Source organism: Saccostrea echinata, unplaced genomic scaffold (genome assembly GCF_033153115.1).
Source record: "Saccostrea echinata isolate AGI-Se365-2 ecotype Australia unplaced genomic scaffold, CSIRO_AGI_Sech_v1 ptg000012l, whole genome shotgun sequence".
Lineage (NCBI taxonomy): Eukaryota > Metazoa > Mollusca > Bivalvia > Ostreida > Ostreidae > Saccostrea > Saccostrea echinata.
The window spans coordinates 14005466-14027954 of NW_026889761.1; the positions used below are offsets into that span (position 1 = coordinate 14005466).

A 22489-nucleotide genomic window follows, 5' to 3' on the forward strand; every position below is an offset into this window, starting at 1 on the left:
TAAATTACAATTTTAATGGTATTCAAACCAAAAATTAATATTTTCTTGAACTTATTTTCATCCATCTAATGACATGTAGTATTTTCAATTGCCCACAAAATGCCACAAACACTGATTATTTTTCATCCTTTTGAGAGATTCACAGTTAAATATAATGACAATATAAGATCTGCTGTTGGTATGTATTTTTTCCTATCTTTCTCTAGTTATGCTTCTCCCTATTTTTTCTTCTTTTATTCCCCATATGCTTTTTTAATTTCTGCTTTTGACTTTACAATCTCTGTTAAATGAAATCTATGAAATATAATTACGGAGAAAGGCAATTAAATTATATTTAATTTATGTTATTTTTACTGTAATTTACGTTATGAATGTTTTGCTTCATCAAGTAATCAATGAAGAGAGATTTATGCGTAAAATATTGCTACAAATAAATAGAAGTACACCTTGTTTGTAAAATCAACTGAAATTCACGCCAAAAATACATCTTTGAGGAATTATTTGAAAGTTTTTAAAGGTAACACGTAATTTACGTTATCTGATGGCGCTTCCTGCATCAGATCTACATCGGAAGTTCGGTTATGTTAAGATGCTTTCGAGAAGAAACCAATAACGTTTCCTGCATGGTTCCGTATTGTCCCGACGTCTTATTTGCAAGATAGGTACCATATATGTATTATACTGATAACGTAAATTACATAACGTAAATTACTTTCTATCAGATTAATTGGTGTAAAATGTGTAGTCGCACAGATCAATGTTCGTTTTAATATTTTACGTGTTTGGTAGGTCAGGAAGAAGAAATAAATTAATATGCAAAGAAAATTTTACTTGTATTCTTTAAGTATCGTTGATAACGTAAAATACATCCTTAAAACGAACCACTAACCTCTGGTTAAAAGACCAATGTGTTTCTGTAAGTATTCTGTCATATAACTTTTCTTTGTTTCAGATTGCATTTTATGGACTTTGTTGGATACTCTAGTAGATATTTTATGTTTTTAGATACCCTTTTATGCTGTTTACACAAATACTAAGATTTTGATAACGTAAATTACAGAAATTTAGCGACAAACTTATTATATATTTTTTAAAAATTTCACTGTAGACAAATATCTAAAAGTGTTAAAAATCAATATATTCATGCATTGTTATAGGTAAAAGTCGTGCTTTTTAGCATAAAATGTAATTGTTTTGTTTTATTCATTGGTCCAAACTTTGCCTTTTGCCTAAGCGACAGATCGAGAAGCCATTTATTAGACTATATACTTGGATCCCAGGGAAGTTTTAACCTGTGTATTAACACTTAACGATGTTGGTTTGGTAACTAGACGTATCACAAACGAAAACACTACAAAATTTACCAATTATTTTAATAATAATGTAATTTAAATTGCTTGCGACATCCAAATAGCGCATATGGACGGATTATGTGAGAATAGGTGTGAAACTTCTCCGCAGATTAGAAAAAAGTAAACATCTCTTTGCAGTATAGGTGTTATATTAACACAAAGCAAAATTTTAAAAGATGAATTTCAAATTGCCATGCGACACTGATTTGGAAACTAGAAGTATGAAGAGAAGTGACATGTACTTTTCAGTTAAATATCGATGCAACTCAATTTACATTAAAATGTAAATTCATTTTTTTTTTTTGACAAAACAAAACTCGTTGTCACTTTTAAGAATTTTATTTAAAACTGCATCTTTATCTTTTGGTATTCATAAATCATTTGAACATTTAACACAGCACTTGACCTTATGTCATTTTCTTATCACTCCTACCCATACCAATAATATATTTTTTCAAGTGGGGTTAGATTTTCAAGATAAGATAAAACGTACAGTCCAACGCCTGTAAAGTTAATCTAAATATTTCACTTTTTGTAGGTATGCTATGATTTACCTCACACATTGCACCGGTATATGTATTTTAATTCAAGAATAACTTGATCCTTATTTTATGATGGTTGTTAAAATCAGAGATTGTTCGATACAAAAGAGAATGTTGAATTTCAAAGTAGGGCATTAGAAACCTTTATGTATATTTCCTTGTGAGTTTCCATTTTATCTAGAGAAAGTTATTACATACAACGATTTGGCTGCAAGTAACTCACAATAGAGTTACATCCGAGATTTATCCTTTTGTTTGGGTTCGTAACGGATACCCTTGGGAGTCTGTATGCGTGTTAAGAACCGTGCTTAGAGATTCTTCGTATTTCACTAAGAAACATTTGAAGGGCAAACCTGAATAAGACAAATAAGGCCGGTCGGTTGGCCTAAGAGTCATAAAATTAAATTTTAACTCCAACATTTCACAATCGGCAATTGCTACCAGTGCAAGTTTTATGTATTTCACCCCATACAAATTTACATTTCTTTAAGAAGGGGGCGTGCCCCACATGTCCCTAGATGAAGAGATGCTATGCAATATTTTTCAGATTAAAGTTCCGAAAATGTTCGTAAATTCAATACTATGAAATCATAAAAGCTTCAAAGGTCTTAAAGCCAGTAAAGCAGAAACCATTTCTACGTGCGGGGACATTCACCAAACGGGCGGACCATCAAACTCAAATTACAAGTTATCAAATATCCATACAAAACGCCAAGTAGGGTCATTAAATTCCAGTCTCGCTTTGGGTTTTGGATCTCTAGTTTCCATTCTGAATTTTGTTGATATTTTACATGTACAAAATTACATGTGTCACAATGTTTTATTGACGTCACCAATCACCTTCAAATACATTAATTGTCACTTCTTTTGTATAAGGACTAAGATTTTGATAGGTAATGTTTGTATACGTATCATTACGGTTGACAAATGCTGAAATCTCTAGTAATTTTTGGAAGTGTTCAAGTTTGTGTTATTATGTTAACCTGCATCCTTCTTGCAGAGTAAAATAAACTGGAGCAATAGTTTTGGGTAATTTTATGACTGCTTTTAGAAGTAATTATATCAGTTTAAGATATAGCAGAGTTGCAAATGAAACTCGGAAAATAATAAAAAATTTTGAACAGACAAGACAAATATGTGTTTTCTAGAGTGTTGAACATACAAAACAAAACGGTTAACAATCATTAATTTGAAGATTTATATTTGTCTTATAAGCGTCCTGATTCAAGTTTTGCGACAAAAGAGAAAGTTGTGGAAATGGGAGATCTTGAAGTAAAAACGATCTTTGGCCTGCTGATAGAATACAATCAAAGAACTCAAGAAGAGAGCTTAGAGCAACAAACCTTTCAATGCTAGGGAAAGTCCAGATAGCCTATTGACGATAAGTATAAGGATGTCGATAAGTCGGCATTGGCTGCTATCAGTATGTCTGAGTGATAACTGAAGGAGCATTCGGGAGCCTCAACAACAAATGTGTGCAAACCAACACCTGGATTAAGGGGGATACGACTATACATCGCCATGTTTACCTAAGCTATCAAGGAACAGCCATCAAAGTCGGATTATTCTTCATCAGAGAGAGCCCAGAATTTCCCATAATCCTTCTTTCTCTCTTCGAGAATCAAGACAACTTAATTTGTTTGTTCCCGCTTAATCTCTAAAAAGCTCTCAATCAGCTTCTATTTTCATTTTCCAATTTATCACCAATTTGTACTTCAGGGTATGATAAGGCCTATACAGATATACGCTTGTATAGTACTTAGTCTCTGCCTATGCTTCCGGTGAAATGACGAGGTAAATTTTCTGTGAGTTTTTATATAGTTTATAAATAGTAACTCCAACAGTTACACAAGAAAATTGGATATAAAAATGATCAGAAATATATTCAGATTTCTTCTTAGATATACCTCATCATTATACATTGATGACGAATTTGAACCATTCGAAAAACAAGTAGATTAGAATTTCCAAAATAACGCAAATCTGTGTGAAACACAAACGCCACCGAATGTGGTCAAGTTGTGATGTAAACGATAGCTATTCATTTCATGTGATTACAAGATTTTATTTGACAGATAACTGTTTTAATTGATTTTCAATTTTCCAAGTATGATGTTCGTAGTCAAACCAATCGCCTTCTGACCAACTGAAACTTTTTTTTCGTTCTGTTGGCAAAATGATAATTTAATATTCAAAATTAGACTAATATCATAGGAACTAAAAAAAATTCTGTTGCGACATCAGCATGAGAAAAACTTCTCATTGGTGAACATAAGGTTTTGATATACATGTACATGTATCTGCTGTATTTTCGTGGATTTCACCGATTGTCCGGTGCTTTTGAACTGTCAATCTTTATCCTAGCCAAAAACTCACAAGTGTATGAACACAAAGCATAAACAAAGTGTTGTTTGCCATTAATTGCATAAACCATTTTAAATGTTAATGCCTGTATCCCCTATAGGCTTGTCTGGATCATCCCGATCATTGTGTCCTCGATGAACACAAACGTAGGGATGCTCCTGGTATAAATTGTGCAGTTCCAATCGGGTGTTTATTTATCACGGACAAACAAACGAACACAGGGTCATTGGTCTAATTACATTTGAAAGAGCATTGATATTTGAATATGTCTGCCAGATTTGAAAAGTTTACCTTCCAAAAATTAAAACTAAATATTAAAGTTTTCAGTAAGACAATCAGGTTATGATCTTCGTTATTGGGAGGCATAAATATATCAGAACACCAATTCCAAAATGGCGATTCTTTCACATTGGTTATTGAAAAAAAATATTAATATTCTAATCGTATAGGTCTTTATTGAAAGTTTGATGAATTAGTTGTGACTGGTAAAACGATCGCTTATTAAACCACAATGATGTATTTTACCTGCAAAAGCGTAAAAAAATAGCCCAAATTTATTTTCTTGTAGGACAGGTTTCGCAAAACTGAGACATCCGAGTTACCTGAAAAACATCCTTAATTCCATTCAAAGCGGATGCCAATTTCAATTAAATTAATTGTTAAAAAATATCCTCGTGAATTAAAAGAAAATATTAATGTTTTATATGCAGATTCTGCTTCGTCATCGCAGTAATTTGCAAACTAAAGCTCTGGGGTAACTTTATGTTCGATAACCAACATTCAGTTAAGCATTCAGAGAGAGAGAGAGAGAGAGAGAGAGAGAGAGAGAGAGAGAAATGGGGATAATTGTGGATAGAAGTGGGGTCTTGGCTATAATAACCTTATTTGACTAAGTGAGGTCTTTTCCTTCTGAGATTACTTCCTTTGGGGTGTTTTGAGTTGCTCAGATATAGAAGGGGCGGTGCCGTAATTAGCAGACGGATAAGAAAGCCCGTCGTTAAATTTGGTTAGCCCTCAATAGAAAAGCCTTAATTTCGACTTCAACGTGTCAATGCGCTATGAAAATCAAGAATCTTTAGCAACAATGAAATGTCTTGTGTTGTGTTGAATTTGTCTTTTATGGAATGTTTAAAACGATTTTTCAATGTAAACAGTACGTTTATAAAGAAATGTTTGCAAGGCCGATTCGTCGCCAACTCGAGGCTTCTGGCAGCAGAAACATGGGCCCATGTTTGTCACAAAAATTCTTAAGCACCCAATCCCTCATATTACATCGATGTAATTGCTAACAGTTTGTTACAAATCACCATAAAAAGAAGTTAATAAATGCTTTATTTTCAGTGGAGGACTTGATTTGCTGAACAGTTGCAACTTTGTATTCAACCAAGAACATTCCAATACCATGTTAAATTCCGCACAGATGGGGCTAACATGATTTACACGTATATGAATGCATAATTCACACTCTTAATGAATGCTTTATAGAATGTCAAAGTAAAACTTGTGTACGGGTTATTGGAAAGTTAAGTAGATTACCAGAGGTGTTCATCGAAACATCGCAATCGAACGTAACCTCGTTATAATGCGTGAAACAGCGGCGAAACTTCTAACGATGACGAAGAATATGATTATACTCGGTATTTTTTATTTCAGTATTTTATCTGATTTTAAGTATGAAAGTATTTGGACGTTATTTAATTCAAAGCATAATTTTTAAGAACTACCCTAGAAATGTCACAGCTATTATTGACTTCAGACAGAATTGTTTTAATGTGATTTTACTTCTTAGTTGACCATTATTACAGAGGTCTAAATACGAACACCTTGGCTGAGATGACTGCACGTAATATTTAAGCTAATTTATAATTCGATTGCAGCCATGTGCGCGTAGGTGCATCTGATTTTGATTCATACACAAAGAAATAGTTCATACGCAATTTCCTCTCTGAAATGGCAAGATTCAGGGGTGCGTTCAGTGCAACTTTTGCAGGTGCTACTGGACAAAAGTATCCATTGATGAAGTGGTACCGCGTTACCTGGTAACGGGTACATGTACAAGTAGATACCATGGGTATATTTTTCATGTTATCTACATGAACGTGTTAACTTACACATAACCAAAAAATGTCACCAACGAATTCGTTAATTATGCTAATTTGATATGCCCCACAGAGATAAATAACATAGATGCGCTAAGATATGTCTGTGTATACCAGGTATACTGTATACATGTGTCATATAGATTTCAAGTTTTTCATTAACCAAGTGTAAATACTTGCATACGAGATGAACATGAAATGCTTAACGAAGAGGTACATTTGTATATAGAAATGTTATAGGACTTTTCGTCTCTGTAATTACTGGTCACATATTTCTTGAAAACTGTGTCATCCCGCTAAAGTTCCAAAGATAATCTATAAAGCTTTAAATTAATCTCACCCACTGGAGGTGCATTAAAAAATCTAACCAGACATGACAGGTATAACTACATTTTGATACATTAAAAAAAAAGACAGATATCACTGGAGTATGTATATATATAAATTGGCGTGCCATTCTTTTCATACACATACCTTAACACACAAAATTTCACGTAAAAACTTATTTCCCACATTTGTTTATCTATACGAAATTGAAGAAATTTAAAACAGAAAAATTAAAAATGCTTAATACACATGTATATGATATGATAGGTATACAAATATCAAGTATCAATTATGACCACTCTGCTAGTAGTTATACGGTAATATAAAACAGAGAATCAAATCCAAGTATTACAAAGTCAAAATTTTACGGAAATACAATCGATCAAACAAGGAGAACTTAATCCTCTCAAACAGATGAAAAGACTTACCACTTCGACAGTGCGTGCTAAAAACAATTGTCGGAGAATAAATTAAAAATAAATTAACACTGTTTAAGAACTGCACGGATCACCTGCCGATCAGTCTGTCAGGTGTCGAGCCAAGCGTGACAATTTACCTGCCGCTTATCTAATCGATTACAAAGGTTACTTTGTAGCGACGTGCAGCTCGGTTTGAATGGGGACCACAATCTTATCTCGTCTTTAATGTTTTTGTTTTAAATCACATCATCCACTTACACAATGCCAACTCGAAGGAACCCTCGAATTTTACAAAAGGAATCGAACTGACAGTAGTATTTGTTCTGCGCTTAAATTGCTTGTTTGGTATGTCGTTACTGTTATTAAAAGCAAACAGTTCAACCAAAATTCCCAATTCTTATCGAATAATGTCGACACAATAATGAGTACATTGTAAAAAATATTCTCGTAAAGATAGCCTTTTTTAAAATTCCTACATGTTACCTGACTAATATTAAGCGGAATGAGGATTTAAAATCTACATTACTATTTGTAAAAAATGAATAAAATTAGATTATTTACAATTAAATATTCATTTTCAATTACACAAGTATATATTGGAAACTTAAGCCGAACAGTATTCACTATGCCTTAGAAAACAAGAAAAACCCTTGCGCTATATAGTAAAAATTCCTGAATGAAAATCTTACTTCGAGATTATGATTTGTAATCTGTATATAAGGAGTATCGTTGACAAAAATGTCCAAAAGAATACATGTTCAGTAGAGTAATGGGCTACATGTACATGTAGATCTCTTGCCAGGCGAGGATGGAATTGATGAAGAGAGCGACATTTTGAACTTATCTAGTAAAAGGTTCTAATTAGCTAAACCTTACCCCTGCGAACAACAAATTGAATGTACCTGTACTTTTACCAGGACGGAATGTGTAATGGTTAACGTTGTTCCTCTCGAAAGACCTCACAAAGTAGTTGGACTAGACTAAAAAGATCCTTTGCAATATGATATAGGATTCTGTTAACTACGCTGGACTTCTACTGTTTGTTTGAAATTCACAATAATCTTTCTTATTCCCATTGAAGAACTTAAAAATTCTGTTATCAATAGAAAAGCGTTTGTACAGATTTATAAAACTGCACTTTGTCCACTGTTTATAATAGAGATGACTGCAGGTGTTTGTCGCTTTGCAGATCAATTGTTCACTCTGACATTGTAAGAATTTGCTTTTTTTTGTTACTACACAGAAAATATAATTAAATAGTTTCGTAAGAAAAGTAACATAAATCAAGGCAGATCACCTATAACCTTCTTCTGCAACACTTCTATACAACATCACCTACTGAGGGCATTTCAATTTTAACCATTACTTGGATATGTCCTCAATTACACTGGGAGATACAGCTTAACCATGAAACACCCCATGATTGATAGGAAAAGTTGTTTTACACAAAAGGCTTTAAATGAACAAGGAAGCCAGGACAGATAAGACAGTTGTTTATGTGTCTAGAAAGTTACACAGACCGGAAGTGTTTCTCGGCCTCCTCAATCTACTGTTTACCCACCTGTACAGTGAGAGGGCTCTTATTATAGACTTAAGGAGGCGATTGTACAGCCTCAAGTACGCTAGAAAACCGTTATTTACTTTCTTTGAAGAGGGGAATAGCATAAGTTTATAATAAGTTAGTCTGAGCGGATGGATTCATTTATACTTTTATGATAGTAAACATATAAATATATCTTTATGACAGTGAAATAACTCAAGTGTTATTGCACGAAAAAACTCAAAGAATTTGAGAATCAGACATGCTTCAAATGCGTTGGAAATTTCAAGATTTCGAAGAAGAATATTAAACCAAAGATTCAGTGCCACCAGCATCGAATCTACAGAGTTGCATCAAATTTTCCAATGGATTTTAATATGCATGCAGATAGGGGTGCATTAAGCAAATTTAAATTTGTGAGAGTTGGATAAAGTTGAAAAACGTTAACCTAGCTTATCATGAAAATTGATATTTGTTGATTTTCAGCAACATCATGTCATGCATGAATTATAAAAATCATCAAATTCCCACAACATTGAAAACAGGCAAATTGCATTACTTTAAATGGCGCCACTGAACTCTATTTAACTATTATCAAAATTCTGAGGTAGATATAAAATTTGTTCTCAGATACATGTAGCAGCAACTAAAGAACTCCTTGCCGAGAAACACTCAAATTTCCTCCGACAAAAATGATTTAGTATATCGCAATCAGAGATGATGCATCAAAGGCCCAAAAGAGGATTAATCAAAATGGACGGCAACTGACGCTTATTAGATGGAACTGATAAATTATTCAATGATGTCTACAAGTTTTTACCCCATTAAAAGGGGAAAACGATATCCCATTCTCTGTTTGACATCTCCAAACAATAGCCTAAGAATCCAGATCTGTAACGTAATCTAAAATTAATTGATAATATCTGCATTTCCATACATAAGCCTACGTCAACTACTTTTCTTTCTTTGCGTTTGATTTATATTGTCCATGTATTCTATAAGAACTAAAATTTCATCTTAAATTGGGATACCATCTTTTAATTATGGTGCGATTTCAGAGTTAATAACGTCTTTTCTTTTCACCAAAAGGTCTTACAGGGAACCACGATATACTACCATATGTTGTTCAATTATATATATATATATATTTACACGAGAAAAAAATCTTTAAGTTCATAAGAGGAAGAAAAATGATTTCCACTCAAAAGGAGAATACTTTGATTAGCTTGTATAAATTAAACAAATAAAAAGTGTTTGATTGTTCGTTTGTTTTTGTTTTTTAAATTTTTATTTTAATGATTTAAGAAAAATATATGCAAAGTGAGTTCTAGATTAAAATATATACACATACATGTATATACCCAAATTTAATACTTTCTAATTTTTAAAGATAGGAATTAACAGGCCCGTAGTAACGGTTTTAAAAGTAACTTCCCAAAAAATCTGACAAAAAAACAAAAAAACGAAAAACAAAAAAAACCCTAAACTGACCAAAAGTGGCGGGGGGGGGGGTCTCAAAATTATCTGACAAAAAAGTGGGAGGGGGGAGCAAAATATTATAAACTCTAAAAAAAAAGGGGGCGCCCCCCCCCTCCCCCGCGTTCTACGGGCTAGATTAAAATACAAACATCTGATGATATTTTTTAAAATGACGAAAATGGAGAAGTTCGACAATATAAGGATCTGCTGTAGATATTTTTATACGAATGGTTTATTTTAGAGACTTTTTTTTTCATTTCTCTAAATGCAAAATAAAATATGCATGGGGAAAATGATTAAGCTATAGTCTATACGATCAGTATTAAATCGGTTAGGTTAAAAATAAAGAAAAAAAAAATTACATTTCATTTCATTGATTTAAAAAGAATCTCTATTTTTGGTCTTAATAGTCGAACTTGTTAATTAACTGTTCCTTGAAAGCACAATGTCATTTTACGGTAAATATGAAAGCAATGAAGTATACGTGTACATGTATCATTTCATTTGAATTAATACTCTACCGATATAGAGTATTACATAGACATATTTCTTCTGTTTTATGTACATTTTTTTTTTTACGTGGCATTGCGAAAATAATGGATTAAAAATTAATTTTATTCATATATTAAAACTCTTTATATAAATATCGAAACATGGGTTGATGATGATTATTTCTTTTTATTTTTCATCAGCATTTTACATGTACCACTCCAACTACTGAACAGAATGACAATTTGTATATCCAAAATTACAGAACATTAATTTCTGATTTAGAGCCCAGAACAGAGAGGTATGAAATTATTATAATAATAAGGAAAAGATATGCCAATGAATAGTATAACAATTAGTAAATGGATTTGCTCATTTCAACAATAATATTGTACTATTTTAGTTAAAAGGAATACAATGTATAAAAGTGTATGACTACTATAGCATGTTATCATTTATAAATTTGCCCATAAAATTAAGAATTTCCTTGTCTTCAGTATTGAGTAACCAAAAAAGTTTTTGTTCATTATCTAAAGCTGAAAAATTAGGAAATTTCCTTTTAATTAACTGAAATATTTCTTTTCTTTAGTGATCATTTTTTCACATGTTATAAAAAAATGAGTTTCATCATCTATACTGTTAGAATTACATCTATTGCATAGTTGATCTTCTCGAGGAATGTTGGTAAATCTTCCCACTTCAATTTGCAACCTGTGACAGGAAATTCTTAAATTACATACAGATTTTCTGTGATGAAAAATTTTTAGCTACTGATAAATAATTCTCATAACCCCAATTTTGTTTGAGTTTCACATTTGTGCATAATTTGCCATCAATATAAGTTTGTTAGTTTAAGAAGTATTTTATTCACGATATACATGTTCATAGAAGTATATACAATGAATTTGGATTAAACAGCAGGCAAAAATTTTGGCCTGTATTAGTTCTCTTCAAGATCAAGGTACAAATCATGAAATGTTACAATAATACATATCACAACTTTTACAAAGACATATCAGTTTGTTGACTTGTATACCAATTTTTTTACATAATAATCTAGTAAGGTTTTATGACAGACAGACTTGAATTAATGCTTCCCATAACAAATTACTTCATCTTTAATATTCAGTATTGATCTTAATTTCTGTATACATGTAGTACATGTATATTCCTAATAACTGTATAAATTAGCAGTCTTATTATCATGTCGCTTGAGTGTTTTTTTTTAAATGAATTCCTTTTTCTGAAAAGTGTATATGACAACGCTTAAGTTCATATTTATTAATTTGAAGTGTTGTTATATATATACTTCATGTGTGAATTTACAAAGTGGGATCAGTCATCTAAATTGAATACAATTACTTTTGCATCACACCAATTAGGGGACGACAATGAGAATGGCGACGATAGCTATCCCACAGCTGGGGTGTGCTTTGTTGATTTTAAGTATATTTTATTTTATAAAACATGCACAAATATTTATCGGAAAAGGATAAAATAAATCTTCTCGAAGCGCGCCAGGAATTTCACTCAAGTTCTTATGATGTTTGAGTGTTTTCTCACACGTTTTGAAGAGACATAAACTCGGAGTAATTATCAGATACAGGTGGATATAAGTCTGCATATCGTCAGAAAAATTATAAAATAACACACGAAGATCAGAGACAAACATCAGAAACAAGAGGATATATCGCTATGACAACGAAAGAGGGAACTCTTACATGTTTGTCGATCCCGATCTGAAAAGGTTATATATCATTTCTACTTACTTTGAGAAACCTGGGAAGCACTAGGCGCCATTGTGGTCCATTCTTTGTAGAAGAATATCTTGCATGGTGACAAAACTGTTACACAGGCATTTGAAAACGTTTCTGACAGTTAAGAAAAAACGATTTTTCATTTAAGGAAATAACGTTTACAATTCCTCGAGGTATTAGTGGTGAGCCAGCTAGTAGATTAGCAGACTCGTAGAAACCCAGGCACGGGACCTTATCAAGCCTCACAAGAAAGGAGTAAAGCCCCTGCTTTATTCAGTATTTGTTTGGGAATATGATTTATTTGTTCTTCGAGTACGAGGGCTTTGAAAAATTAGTAAATGATGGGCAAATCTTTTGTTCAATTTTGGCAAGAAGCGCATTTGGAAAACTGTTCAATTTACACGCGATATTTTTTGATAACATTGTAAACGATATCTTAAGTTGGTTACCTTAAAATCTAATTAAATCATGATAAGAAAAACCCCTGTTCGTTAAACAATAACGATCAATGATTGACATTTTGTAAATAACTCGAAAGTTAATTTCTAGTAATGACGCATGCAAGTTGATACAAGATAAATCCCAAGAATTCCCAGAATTTTACCTTAACACCGAAAATAATATTCATCTAAAACACTCTAAAAGTATTATTTAGTATTCACCCATTCGATGTTTCTAACTGTTCATGATAGACACATTAACTGAAGAAAGATTTTTTTTTTTTATTATTGGAGAAGTCAAATAAAGATAGTGCACAGCAAGTGTAAATTCACAAGTGTCAGTTCTATGAACCTAAATGATATTTAGATATATTATACTTAATATATATTTTTTCGTGTGTTCGTCTTTTTTTTTTATATATAGAAAAAAGACTACGAAAGAATAGTATTACGTTATATTTTTGTACTATAAAGGAAAATGATCTTCGGTTTTTTTTTAGTCACTGGCTTATCCTCGTTAGATGATACAGGGTTGGTTAGAATATTCATTGAAATGGCTAAGGAAAGCACATAACAAGACACAAAGATTAAAGTGCAGGTAACATCATGTTCTAGAGTGCAAAGAGATATCCGGAAAAACACAATCCGGGGCCTAAAAACTTAATCCCAGCCACACAACAAACTCCCTTTACAATTCAATGAGCTAGCATACGTTTAAAAGTAATCGTTTATGAGATGTTTATACAAAATTGATATCAATCAACGCTTACATTCGAAAACATTTTGATAGTAGACAAATCTTGTGTATAAAAATTGCGGAGTGAAGCTTTGATGGTCGTGATAAGATTTGAACAGATATTCGTACAGAAACGTTACTGTAATGATAAATTTAATGTTTTAATCATCCCAACAGTATTTCGTTTTGTCCTTTTCTTTAGAAAAATTCACAGAAAAAAATATTAAAGTATACCATAATAAACTAAAATATATACAAAATCTTAATTAACTATAGTAAACCAAAATTTTACCTGTAGTAAAATATTTTAGCGGATTGACAGGGCGTTTTAGCGGGGGAAAATAGCAGAAAATTTGCGACGTTTAAACGGAATTTAAAATAGGATATGGATATTTTAGCGGGAGGGTTGAGTCAAATTATAAATAAATAAATAATCAATCATACATATGTCTCTTCTATTAGCCAGGCAAAGTCTGTTGCCCCTTCTAACCAACGTGGAGGCGGAAGTAGAATTTTGAGAAAGATATCAATATTTACATGTAATCTTAATAGTGAATACAGTTATTTCTTTAAACTATAAGATCGGAAACGAGATTTAGAGTGTTTCATAGACATCTCCATGAACCTTATAAGGTTTTAGCAATCCTTCAACTTTATACTGTAACCCGTCAAAAATGATTCTCTTTCAATATTCAAGACTACCATTAATATTACTGTTCAGTATTCCAATTACAGATATCGATGAACATGTATACAAGCATTTGTTTGCTTGTATGAATATGTATGTGTTATAGCGAGTTTTGCTGACCATTGATCAATTTTCTGCTGACTTTGATTGAATTTTTAAGGGTAACCATTTTTTTTCTTCCGCCAAAATGTCCACTCAAGTTCCCGCTAAAATGTCAAACACACCTTTAGAAAATTCGCTAAAAGTAAGTCAATGTTTTTACTACAGTTATTTTGACGCTGTAGTAAACTAAAATTTACTAAAATAAACTGAATGTAGTTTAATTCAAACAATATTTAATATTGTTTAATATCATATGATAAATTTAAGTTCAATGGTATTTGTCAAAATAAAATCATCAAATTTTGTACTATATAATAATCAAAGTATAAATATAAATGTTTATACTATAGTTAATCATAGTATTCACTTTTGTAAATCAAAGTATTTCATCGACACTGTAGTAAACTATATGAAATAAAGTTGAGTATTATTATTAGTATTTTTCAAAAATAAAATGCTTGTTAATTTTACATCAATGCCCTTACCTTAGAAAATCGTGTCAATTTTAGTGGCTTTGAAAATAAAACTGGTATCAAAAACAGGATAAAAAATGATGTTAATAATTTTTCAATAAAATTTAAGCTTTTGTTCAGGTGTTGGAAATTATCCTGAAAGTATTTCGTTCAGTAATTTTCGTTCAGAGAGAGAGAGAGAGAGAGAGAGAGAGAGAGAGAGAGAGAGAGAGATGAATCGCCTAGAGAGGAAAATGTCGCATGGATAGGAATACCAGAGTTACGTCTCTTTAAACAGCACGTCCACAAATATTGTAGATCATGTGTATGCTCAGATGAATGAGTTACCTTAAAAGCACAACTTTAGCAAAATATATACCGGTACAAAAACAATTTATCTTAAAAGCGCAAAATGCAGAAAACATGTTTTTTCCCCCCAATTTCACCATTTATACATCTCTTGAACCATGATACTCGAAAGAGAAAAATACTAGCAAAAGTTATATTGATTATTATAAAATCTTATGGAAAAAAGGGAAAATAGTTAAAATGAAGTTTGACGACATGGAAAACAACTAAATTTTATACAGAATTAAAAAAAAAATGTGCGAGCTGTAAACAGAAATAACATTGTGAATAATTTTTAAAAAAAAATACTTTATAATAAACCCTAAGGTTCTGTCGATCAGCAACTTTCTTCTATTTATAGGTCGTGTTTTACGTGTGGTCAGCTCTGTTTAAATAAACATACTGATGGAATGCGACTCAATATTCCCGTTGAAAGAAATTTTTCTTGAAAAAGGTATTTTTTGATCATACATAAATCAATTTTCAACTTAAATGACAAAATCAAAAATAGATTATAAAATATTATTATAAAACATTATACATTAAAAATATATTATATTACACACATTTTTGTTTTTAAAAATGAGTGTTATTTCCTTTTTCTTATGATAAGTACAAGAAAAATAAATCTAAGCATACATGTATTTTTAAAAACAAGTTAATTGCTAGTTCTATCTGCAGATTTATACTGTTAGTTTTTCAAATTGCACTTTATGTTTAAATACTAGTACACATACACATAAAATATACCTTGACAATATACATTTACACAGACAACGGAAGCATCTTTTTGTTTACGCACAAATATTATTAAATAAACATGTTACATTTCCTGTTAAGTTGTCCACCACAGGGTGTAATTAATAATGACAAATAGAAGAATTGAAAAAAAAAAAAATCTAATACGCTATAATATTCCTCTCAACGTTGATATAATGAAAATGGACTGAACAAATATTGTCAAATCGATTTTGAATCACTTTAACAAAAGGCAGCTATAACTTCATAAAAATTCATCCTGAGAAGGGCCCCGGAAGTGAATTTCGGTCCAGAACTTCAAATCTTGTTCTGTTTTTAATGTAATTGTTTGCTTGCTTGAGTAAAAGTAGCAGATTTCTTCTGAAGTTCGGAGAAAACCCCTTCCCCCTCCAAATGGCACTTCTTCAGAAACAAGATGAACTTATAGACGAAACCTCAAAGTTAGAAGTAGTTGATGAAAAAAGCGAAGTCAGTTCTCAGGACGTGGACCAGGAAGACTCTAAGGAAAGAAATGAAGATGACAATGGTGAGGAACATGAGCAAAAGGAAGAGAAGGAAGACGACGACGGCGATGATGAGGGGGAAGCGGCGGAGAACACCTGTTGTTTAAAGATACCTATATTTCTGTCCATTGACAAGGTATTCTTCTCATATTGTAGGATTCGTTTGGGCAATTCGAAATGAAACTTTAAGTATGCAAAATATATCATGTTACACATACATATATTGAATTGTTTTTTTATCTTTATTTTTTAAATAAATCATCTTTCTGTAACGGTAAAGGTGTATTTACAGATCAATTATTTTTCATTATTGATAAACTAAACTAGAAATATTCGTCTCTTTCATTCATCGCGATTCTTACTTTTCAAAAACAGGATGCCGACAAGGAGAATGAAGTCGCTAATTTGGACGAAGGCAATGCAGTGAGAATCATTGTTACTTTTTATATATTTTTAAAAGACCTATAGCTGTATTTTTGATTTAGTTTTGTTTTAAACTTCGAAATTATCTTTGAAGTGAAAACATCCTACTAGCTACTTGTAGGTATATATATATATATATATATATATATATATATATATATATATATATATATATATATATATATATATATATATATATATATATATATATATATATATATATATATATATATATATATATATATATATATATATATTATATATATATATATATATATATATATATATATATATATATATATATATATATATATATATATATATATATATATATATATATATATATATATATATTAAGACTGAGACTGATATTACCAAGTTTTACATGGAGTGGAAATGATTGTTTTGCTCAAAATAGCAGATACACAAAATGTTTTTCACGCAAGTTACAGGTATTATTGTCTTTGCTCTCCTTGATAAAACCACAGGGAAATTCAGAGAATATCAGAGACAACGCCAAGAATGTCAAAGAAGATATTACTGAAAGAGGAATAGACATCGTCAATATTCCGGTGAGAACTGATAAACATATACGAGTCATGTAAACTAAATGCATTTCAAATCCCTACATGACAAAGTTTTATTTACAAAGATTTCAAGAGAGTAAAAAGAAACAAGCTTTAAATGTACCTGTATTTGAAAGTTTTCGAGCGATTTTAGATTGAGACTTCTATTAACTATAAATTGACATATATTTTGTTTTCTTTGTTCGTTTTTTTTTTTTGCTTGTTTTTGTTTGTTTGTTTGATTTTGTTAAACTTAACATCATATTTCTTCAGAAACTGCCGCCTCTTCCACAAGAGCCAGAAATAAGCAAACGACCCCCGTCTCGCCAGTCTGCAAAGCCTTACTGTCATTCTGGACATTCACCTTCTCCATGCTGTGGCTACATGAACTCCTACTGTCCACGCCCCCTCGGCAGATATCAGGGAATTGGGCATTCCGGATTCGTTCCTTTTGTTATGTCTTCTCTGGGGTTTCCGGTGGTTATGGTGCCTGCTTTTTCTCCAATGGGTATCTATTCATCAACCATGCCACAAATCTGTTGTGCCGAAGCCATGGGATACAGAAGTATGGGCTCTTATCCGAATAATTGCTGCAACTTAGAGAATGTAAGTCATATGCAACCTTGTCCAACTGAGGAGAAGCATCTGAACCATCATCATGGAAACTATCACCACGATGACCATCATCACCGTGACCATCATCATGGTAACTATCACCACGACGACCATCATCACCCTGACCATCATCATGGTAACTATCACCACGACGACCATCATCACCCTGACCATCATCATCATCACCATCATGGTGAAGATCAGCATTACAATGTTGACAATTGCGATGAGAAGAAACCTCACCATCATCATCATCACCATCAGAACGGCTTAGATGACGAGGACCGAGAATGTGAAGAACTAGAAAAATGTTGCATACAACATGATGATAATAATGATGATGAGGACGATGATGATAATGATGATAACGGGAATGATGACGAGACCAAATCTGTGGAAGATCTGCTTGAGGAGTATTTGGAAGATATTGATGAGAAAACTGAACGTATTCACGAGCTTCTGGATGAATGTGAAGCCATGGATCTGTTCATCAATGTCCATGGGTTTGAACTGGACGAGATTCATGTCACTGCTTGTGGGCGTACCGTCACAGTCAAGGGAGATCATCAGTATAGCGAAGCCACCTGGGTTCGTGTCCGTAATTTCTCAGAAGGGTACGAAATCCCAGAAGAGTTTGACATTTCCAGAACAACTGCAACAAAAACAGGGGACACGTTGCGCATTCGAATACCACATGTTGATGGAGAGTAGATAGTACGTCGTACCTACAAAATTTAATTAGCTGTCCATAAATCATTACATGAATAAGTTTTTTTTTTTACATTCCAATATGTGCTGTCTCAAGTAGTACCTATTAGACATTTTATTTGTGTTTTCCAAGTATAATGACTTTATTTACTTATTCGGGAAAATATGCAATTTGTTTTATTTTTATTTTTTTCTTCAAGATTTCTATTATGTATACTAGCTCATTCATTGTCTTCAAAATAAAATCAAAGTATAACTAAAGTTTTTTTTCCCAAAGAATCTTTTATTAATATAATGTAGAGATAAACCTTCAACACATTTATTTGATACGATGATTGATTGTATGTTGTTTTACGTCACATTCGAAAATTTTCACTCATATACAGACATCATCATATACCGGTGAAAGGCTTCTATTTTAGACCTTTACTTGGCACTGAGGGCCATTGAGCAGTGAGGGTTCTTTATCGTGCCAACGCCTACCGGGTCACGGAACCTCGGTTTTTAAGGTCTCATCCGACGGACCCATGACTTTCACTTCTAGTTTCGGGAGCTTGGCGAAAGAAAAAACAGTCACTACCCATGTTTACGTCTTAGCAAACGAGAATCGAACCCGGGTCTCCCGGTCACTAAGCGAACGCCCTACCAATTCCGACTTTAGACCAGACGACACGTTCCTCAATAATACATATTTTTTCGAAGAATTTGTCATTGAAGTATTGCTTCTTTAATAAGTTTCCTCACAAAAATTTAAGGTACCTTACCAGGCATTTTAGCAAGATACAGAGGATCTTATTTGCTATATAATCATATATATTATTATCACTGCTAATATCTTGACGTTTTTGGCGTCTTTTTCTTCTTGAACATTTTGAAAATAGTTTAAAAATCACAATATAATGATAATTATGATTTATTTGTTACATATTACGAAGAGATTAAGAAACAGATCTTTGAGCAACGTCGTCATACCTTAAAACGAGATTGTTGAAACCCCTGTAATATCAGTTTACTTGTTAGAAGCCAACTTCGGCTTAAAAATAATCAATCGTACACAGAACACTGCGTACCGAATCAATCGGGAAACATAGGCACCATATGCGGGCGATAATGGAATATTGCTACACACAAGTAGAAATGGGAAGTTGACGATCAAAAAATGGCTGTAGTCATGCCGTTTGTCAAATTGTTTATCTGTCAGTTTGCCACTGTATTTCGAGTAAACTCCAAATATGAAGCAGTTGTGTCGGACTATAGGGTGTTTTTATTATAGATTACTGGGAAATATAGAGTAGACATATGAAAATGAACATTGTTCATTGAATAAAACGTAAACAGTGTATCTAAAGGCCACAGCAAGATTTTCCCTTTTCTCACGTAGGAGTTTTTAAATTAAAAATAAAATAAAAAAAATAAATAAATAACCAATCGCCTAATAAAGGAGCATAATTTGAGCCTATAGATATTCCAACAGATTGTGAGAAGACAAAAAACTACTGGTACAAAGATATTGTCAATGAGGAACTTCAGCATCTTTCTGATATCAATATCAGAGTGATTGTGTTTACAATATCATACAGATGCATTGTATTAAATCATCATGATATTAATAGCCTATTACTTATTTCCATACTTTCTGAAACGTCCAGTCAGCGACTGAATGTATAAGCCATATGTTTTGCAAATCAACTGTCAAACCAATTACACTCGTACTATCTTGCACACAAGTTCTAGGTCCACTGCATAGTAAAGTAACATTTGGTTTATAAATTTTCATTACAATTAAGTTTATGGGCTTTGTTTCTGAAATTTTTATCTAAATTAGAAATGATGCATATTGGTATTAGTTGTCAATTTTAGGTAGTATTGAATATAAAATATTGGAATCTTCATTAATTAAGTTAGAGATAGGGTGTTGCAGAAACTCGCGATTATTCCCTAGATCGAGAAGGACATTTAAATACCAACGACGCATGAAGAGTCATCTCTAAATATAGATAATGCTACGTAGATGACTTTATTTATACGACGGGTATGTCCAGCTTGTAATAACAAAACATTTCACATTTTACGTTTATTTCATGTATAGTTTTTTCCTAACATAGACTGGCGACCTGTAAGTAAACTTTTTTCACATCTATGGTCACTGTCGCCATATTGCACGAGAAACGTTAGAACGATAAAAAACACAAATAATGGCAAGTGCACATCGCATATCATTTTTAAAGATGTACTGTAGACAGCATGCGTTAATATTTTTCAATATATAAAAATGTGTCCAATAATCACGCTGTTGATGCAATATCTAAGAAATTCCATTGAGCCATTTCAATTTAGTTGTTTCAAGTCAAATCTGAGCCACTAATTAATAAAACAATAATGAAACGAAATGCGTATGAAAAAATTATATTATTTTATAAAATAATACTTTATTTTTTAAGACATCGCCACTGAATAATAACATTAACTATAATATATTATGTCTTATTAGTTTTAGATCACAATATCAAAGAAAACAATTTAATTCTGCATGCATTTAAAATATTACCCATTAATTTGTTCAGGTTCCACTTTGTCACGATCCAAACGTCCATGCTACACTGTACCTTCGCGATCAAAGAACAGCTGAATTTCTAGATTGTCCTCCTCTCTCTCTTCTGCAGCTTCAAGTCACGTCTGTTTCTGCGGTACTTCTTGCCATTGGTTGCTTGCACGACATACGAACGTGGTGATTCATGTCTCTATGCAACGAATCCATGTATCCATTGATAGTTGTGTCTGACCATGATCTTCTCTCCAGGAATCAATGGTTTCAAGTCAGATTTTGGAAAATGTTTATCAAAATTTCTTTTCTGTCTGGCTTGGCGAGTCTTTAGACTCTCCTTGACGAATTCAGCATTCTGTAGTTTTAAAAGTGTTGCTGATACAGGTAACTTTGTTCTGAGTCGTCTGGCTAGGAATAACTGAGCTGGTGATAATCCAAGTTCTTCCAGAGGTGTGTTCCTGTAGTCTAATATTGCCATGTAAGGATCCTTTGCTTTTTCGAGCAGAACCATCTGCTCCACTTGTCCATTAGATTGTGGGTAATGGGGACTTGATGTCACATGACGAAATTCATAATCATGTACAAATTTTCTAAACTCCGCACTTGCGAATTGGGGTCCATGATCTGAGATGGCTTCGTCTGGTATGCCGTATTTAGAGAGTTGGCTCTTCAGATGACGAATCACACAGCCTGAGTTCGGCTGATCTAGTTTTGCTATCTCTGGCCATTTTGAATAAAAGTCCACTGATATAAGATACTGGTGTCCATCGAATTCAAACAAATCCATGGCTATTTTAGACCAAGGTCTGTCTGGTATTTTCTGAGAAATAAGACTTTCTCTTGGGTTTTGTCGCTGATGAGTGGCACAAATACTGCTTTTGAAAATGACATCTTCAATGTGATTTCCCATAGAAGACCAAAACATTACTTCACGAACCATCGCTTTGCATTTAACAATGCCTAAATGAGATTCGTGTATCCTCTCTAACATTTCTTTGCGACAAGCTTGTGGTATCACCAGTCTTATAGACCTTTGTAGATTAAGCCATCTATGCACGCAAGTTCATCTCTGTAATTCCAGTAAGTGCGTATTTCCACAGGAAGTTGATTTTCTGGCCATCCTTCTAGAATAGCTTTGCTGAGTAGCATCATCTCAAGATCCTGAATTTCTGTAATTCTGCATATTTTTCCAGGTGATAAAGGTAAGTATGACAAAGCATTGACAGAAAATTCGTC

At 32.5% G+C, this 22489-nt stretch overlaps 2 protein-coding genes across 2 annotated transcripts; one reads left to right on the forward strand and one right to left on the reverse strand.

The window, feature by feature from the left end:
* Nucleotides 1–16286: 16286 nt before the first annotated feature.
* On the forward strand, nucleotides 16287–18860 carry LOC133185034 (protein disconnected-like). Its single transcript, XM_061320097.1, has 3 exons — nucleotides 16287–16532; nucleotides 17308–17391; nucleotides 17659–18860. Exons 1-3 carry the CDS (start codon nucleotides 16287–16289, stop codon nucleotides 18709–18711), a joined length of 1383 nt encoding a protein of 460 aa, XP_061176081.1. The 3' UTR covers nucleotides 18712–18860.
* Nucleotides 18861–21449: 2589 nt separating this feature from the next.
* On the reverse strand, nucleotides 21450–22193 carry LOC133185035 (uncharacterized protein K02A2.6-like). The gene has a single exon (XM_061320098.1). The coding sequence runs from the start codon at nucleotides 22191–22193 to the stop codon at nucleotides 21450–21452; it is 744 nt and encodes a 247-aa protein (XP_061176082.1).
* Nucleotides 22194–22489: the final 296 nt, after the last annotated feature.

What these genes read in the sequence shown, in the direction of transcription:
- LOC133185034 (XM_061320097.1), top strand. Translation starts at nt 16,287, where the DNA reads ATGGCACTTCTTCAGAAACAAGATGAACTTATAGACGAAACCTCAAAG. An exon ending in TATTTCTGTCCATTGACAAG is followed by an intron (nt 16,533 to 17,307) that starts GTATTCTTCTCA and finishes ATAAAACCACAG; the next exon opens with GGAAATTCAGAGAATATCAG. An exon ending in TAGACATCGTCAATATTCCG is followed by an intron (nt 17,392 to 17,658) that starts GTGAGAACTGAT and finishes ATATTTCTTCAG; the next exon opens with AAACTGCCGCCTCTTCCACA.
- LOC133185035 (XM_061320098.1), bottom strand. Translation starts at nt 22,193, where the DNA reads ATGGTTCGTGAAGTAATGTTTTGGTCTTCTATGGGAAATCACATTGAA.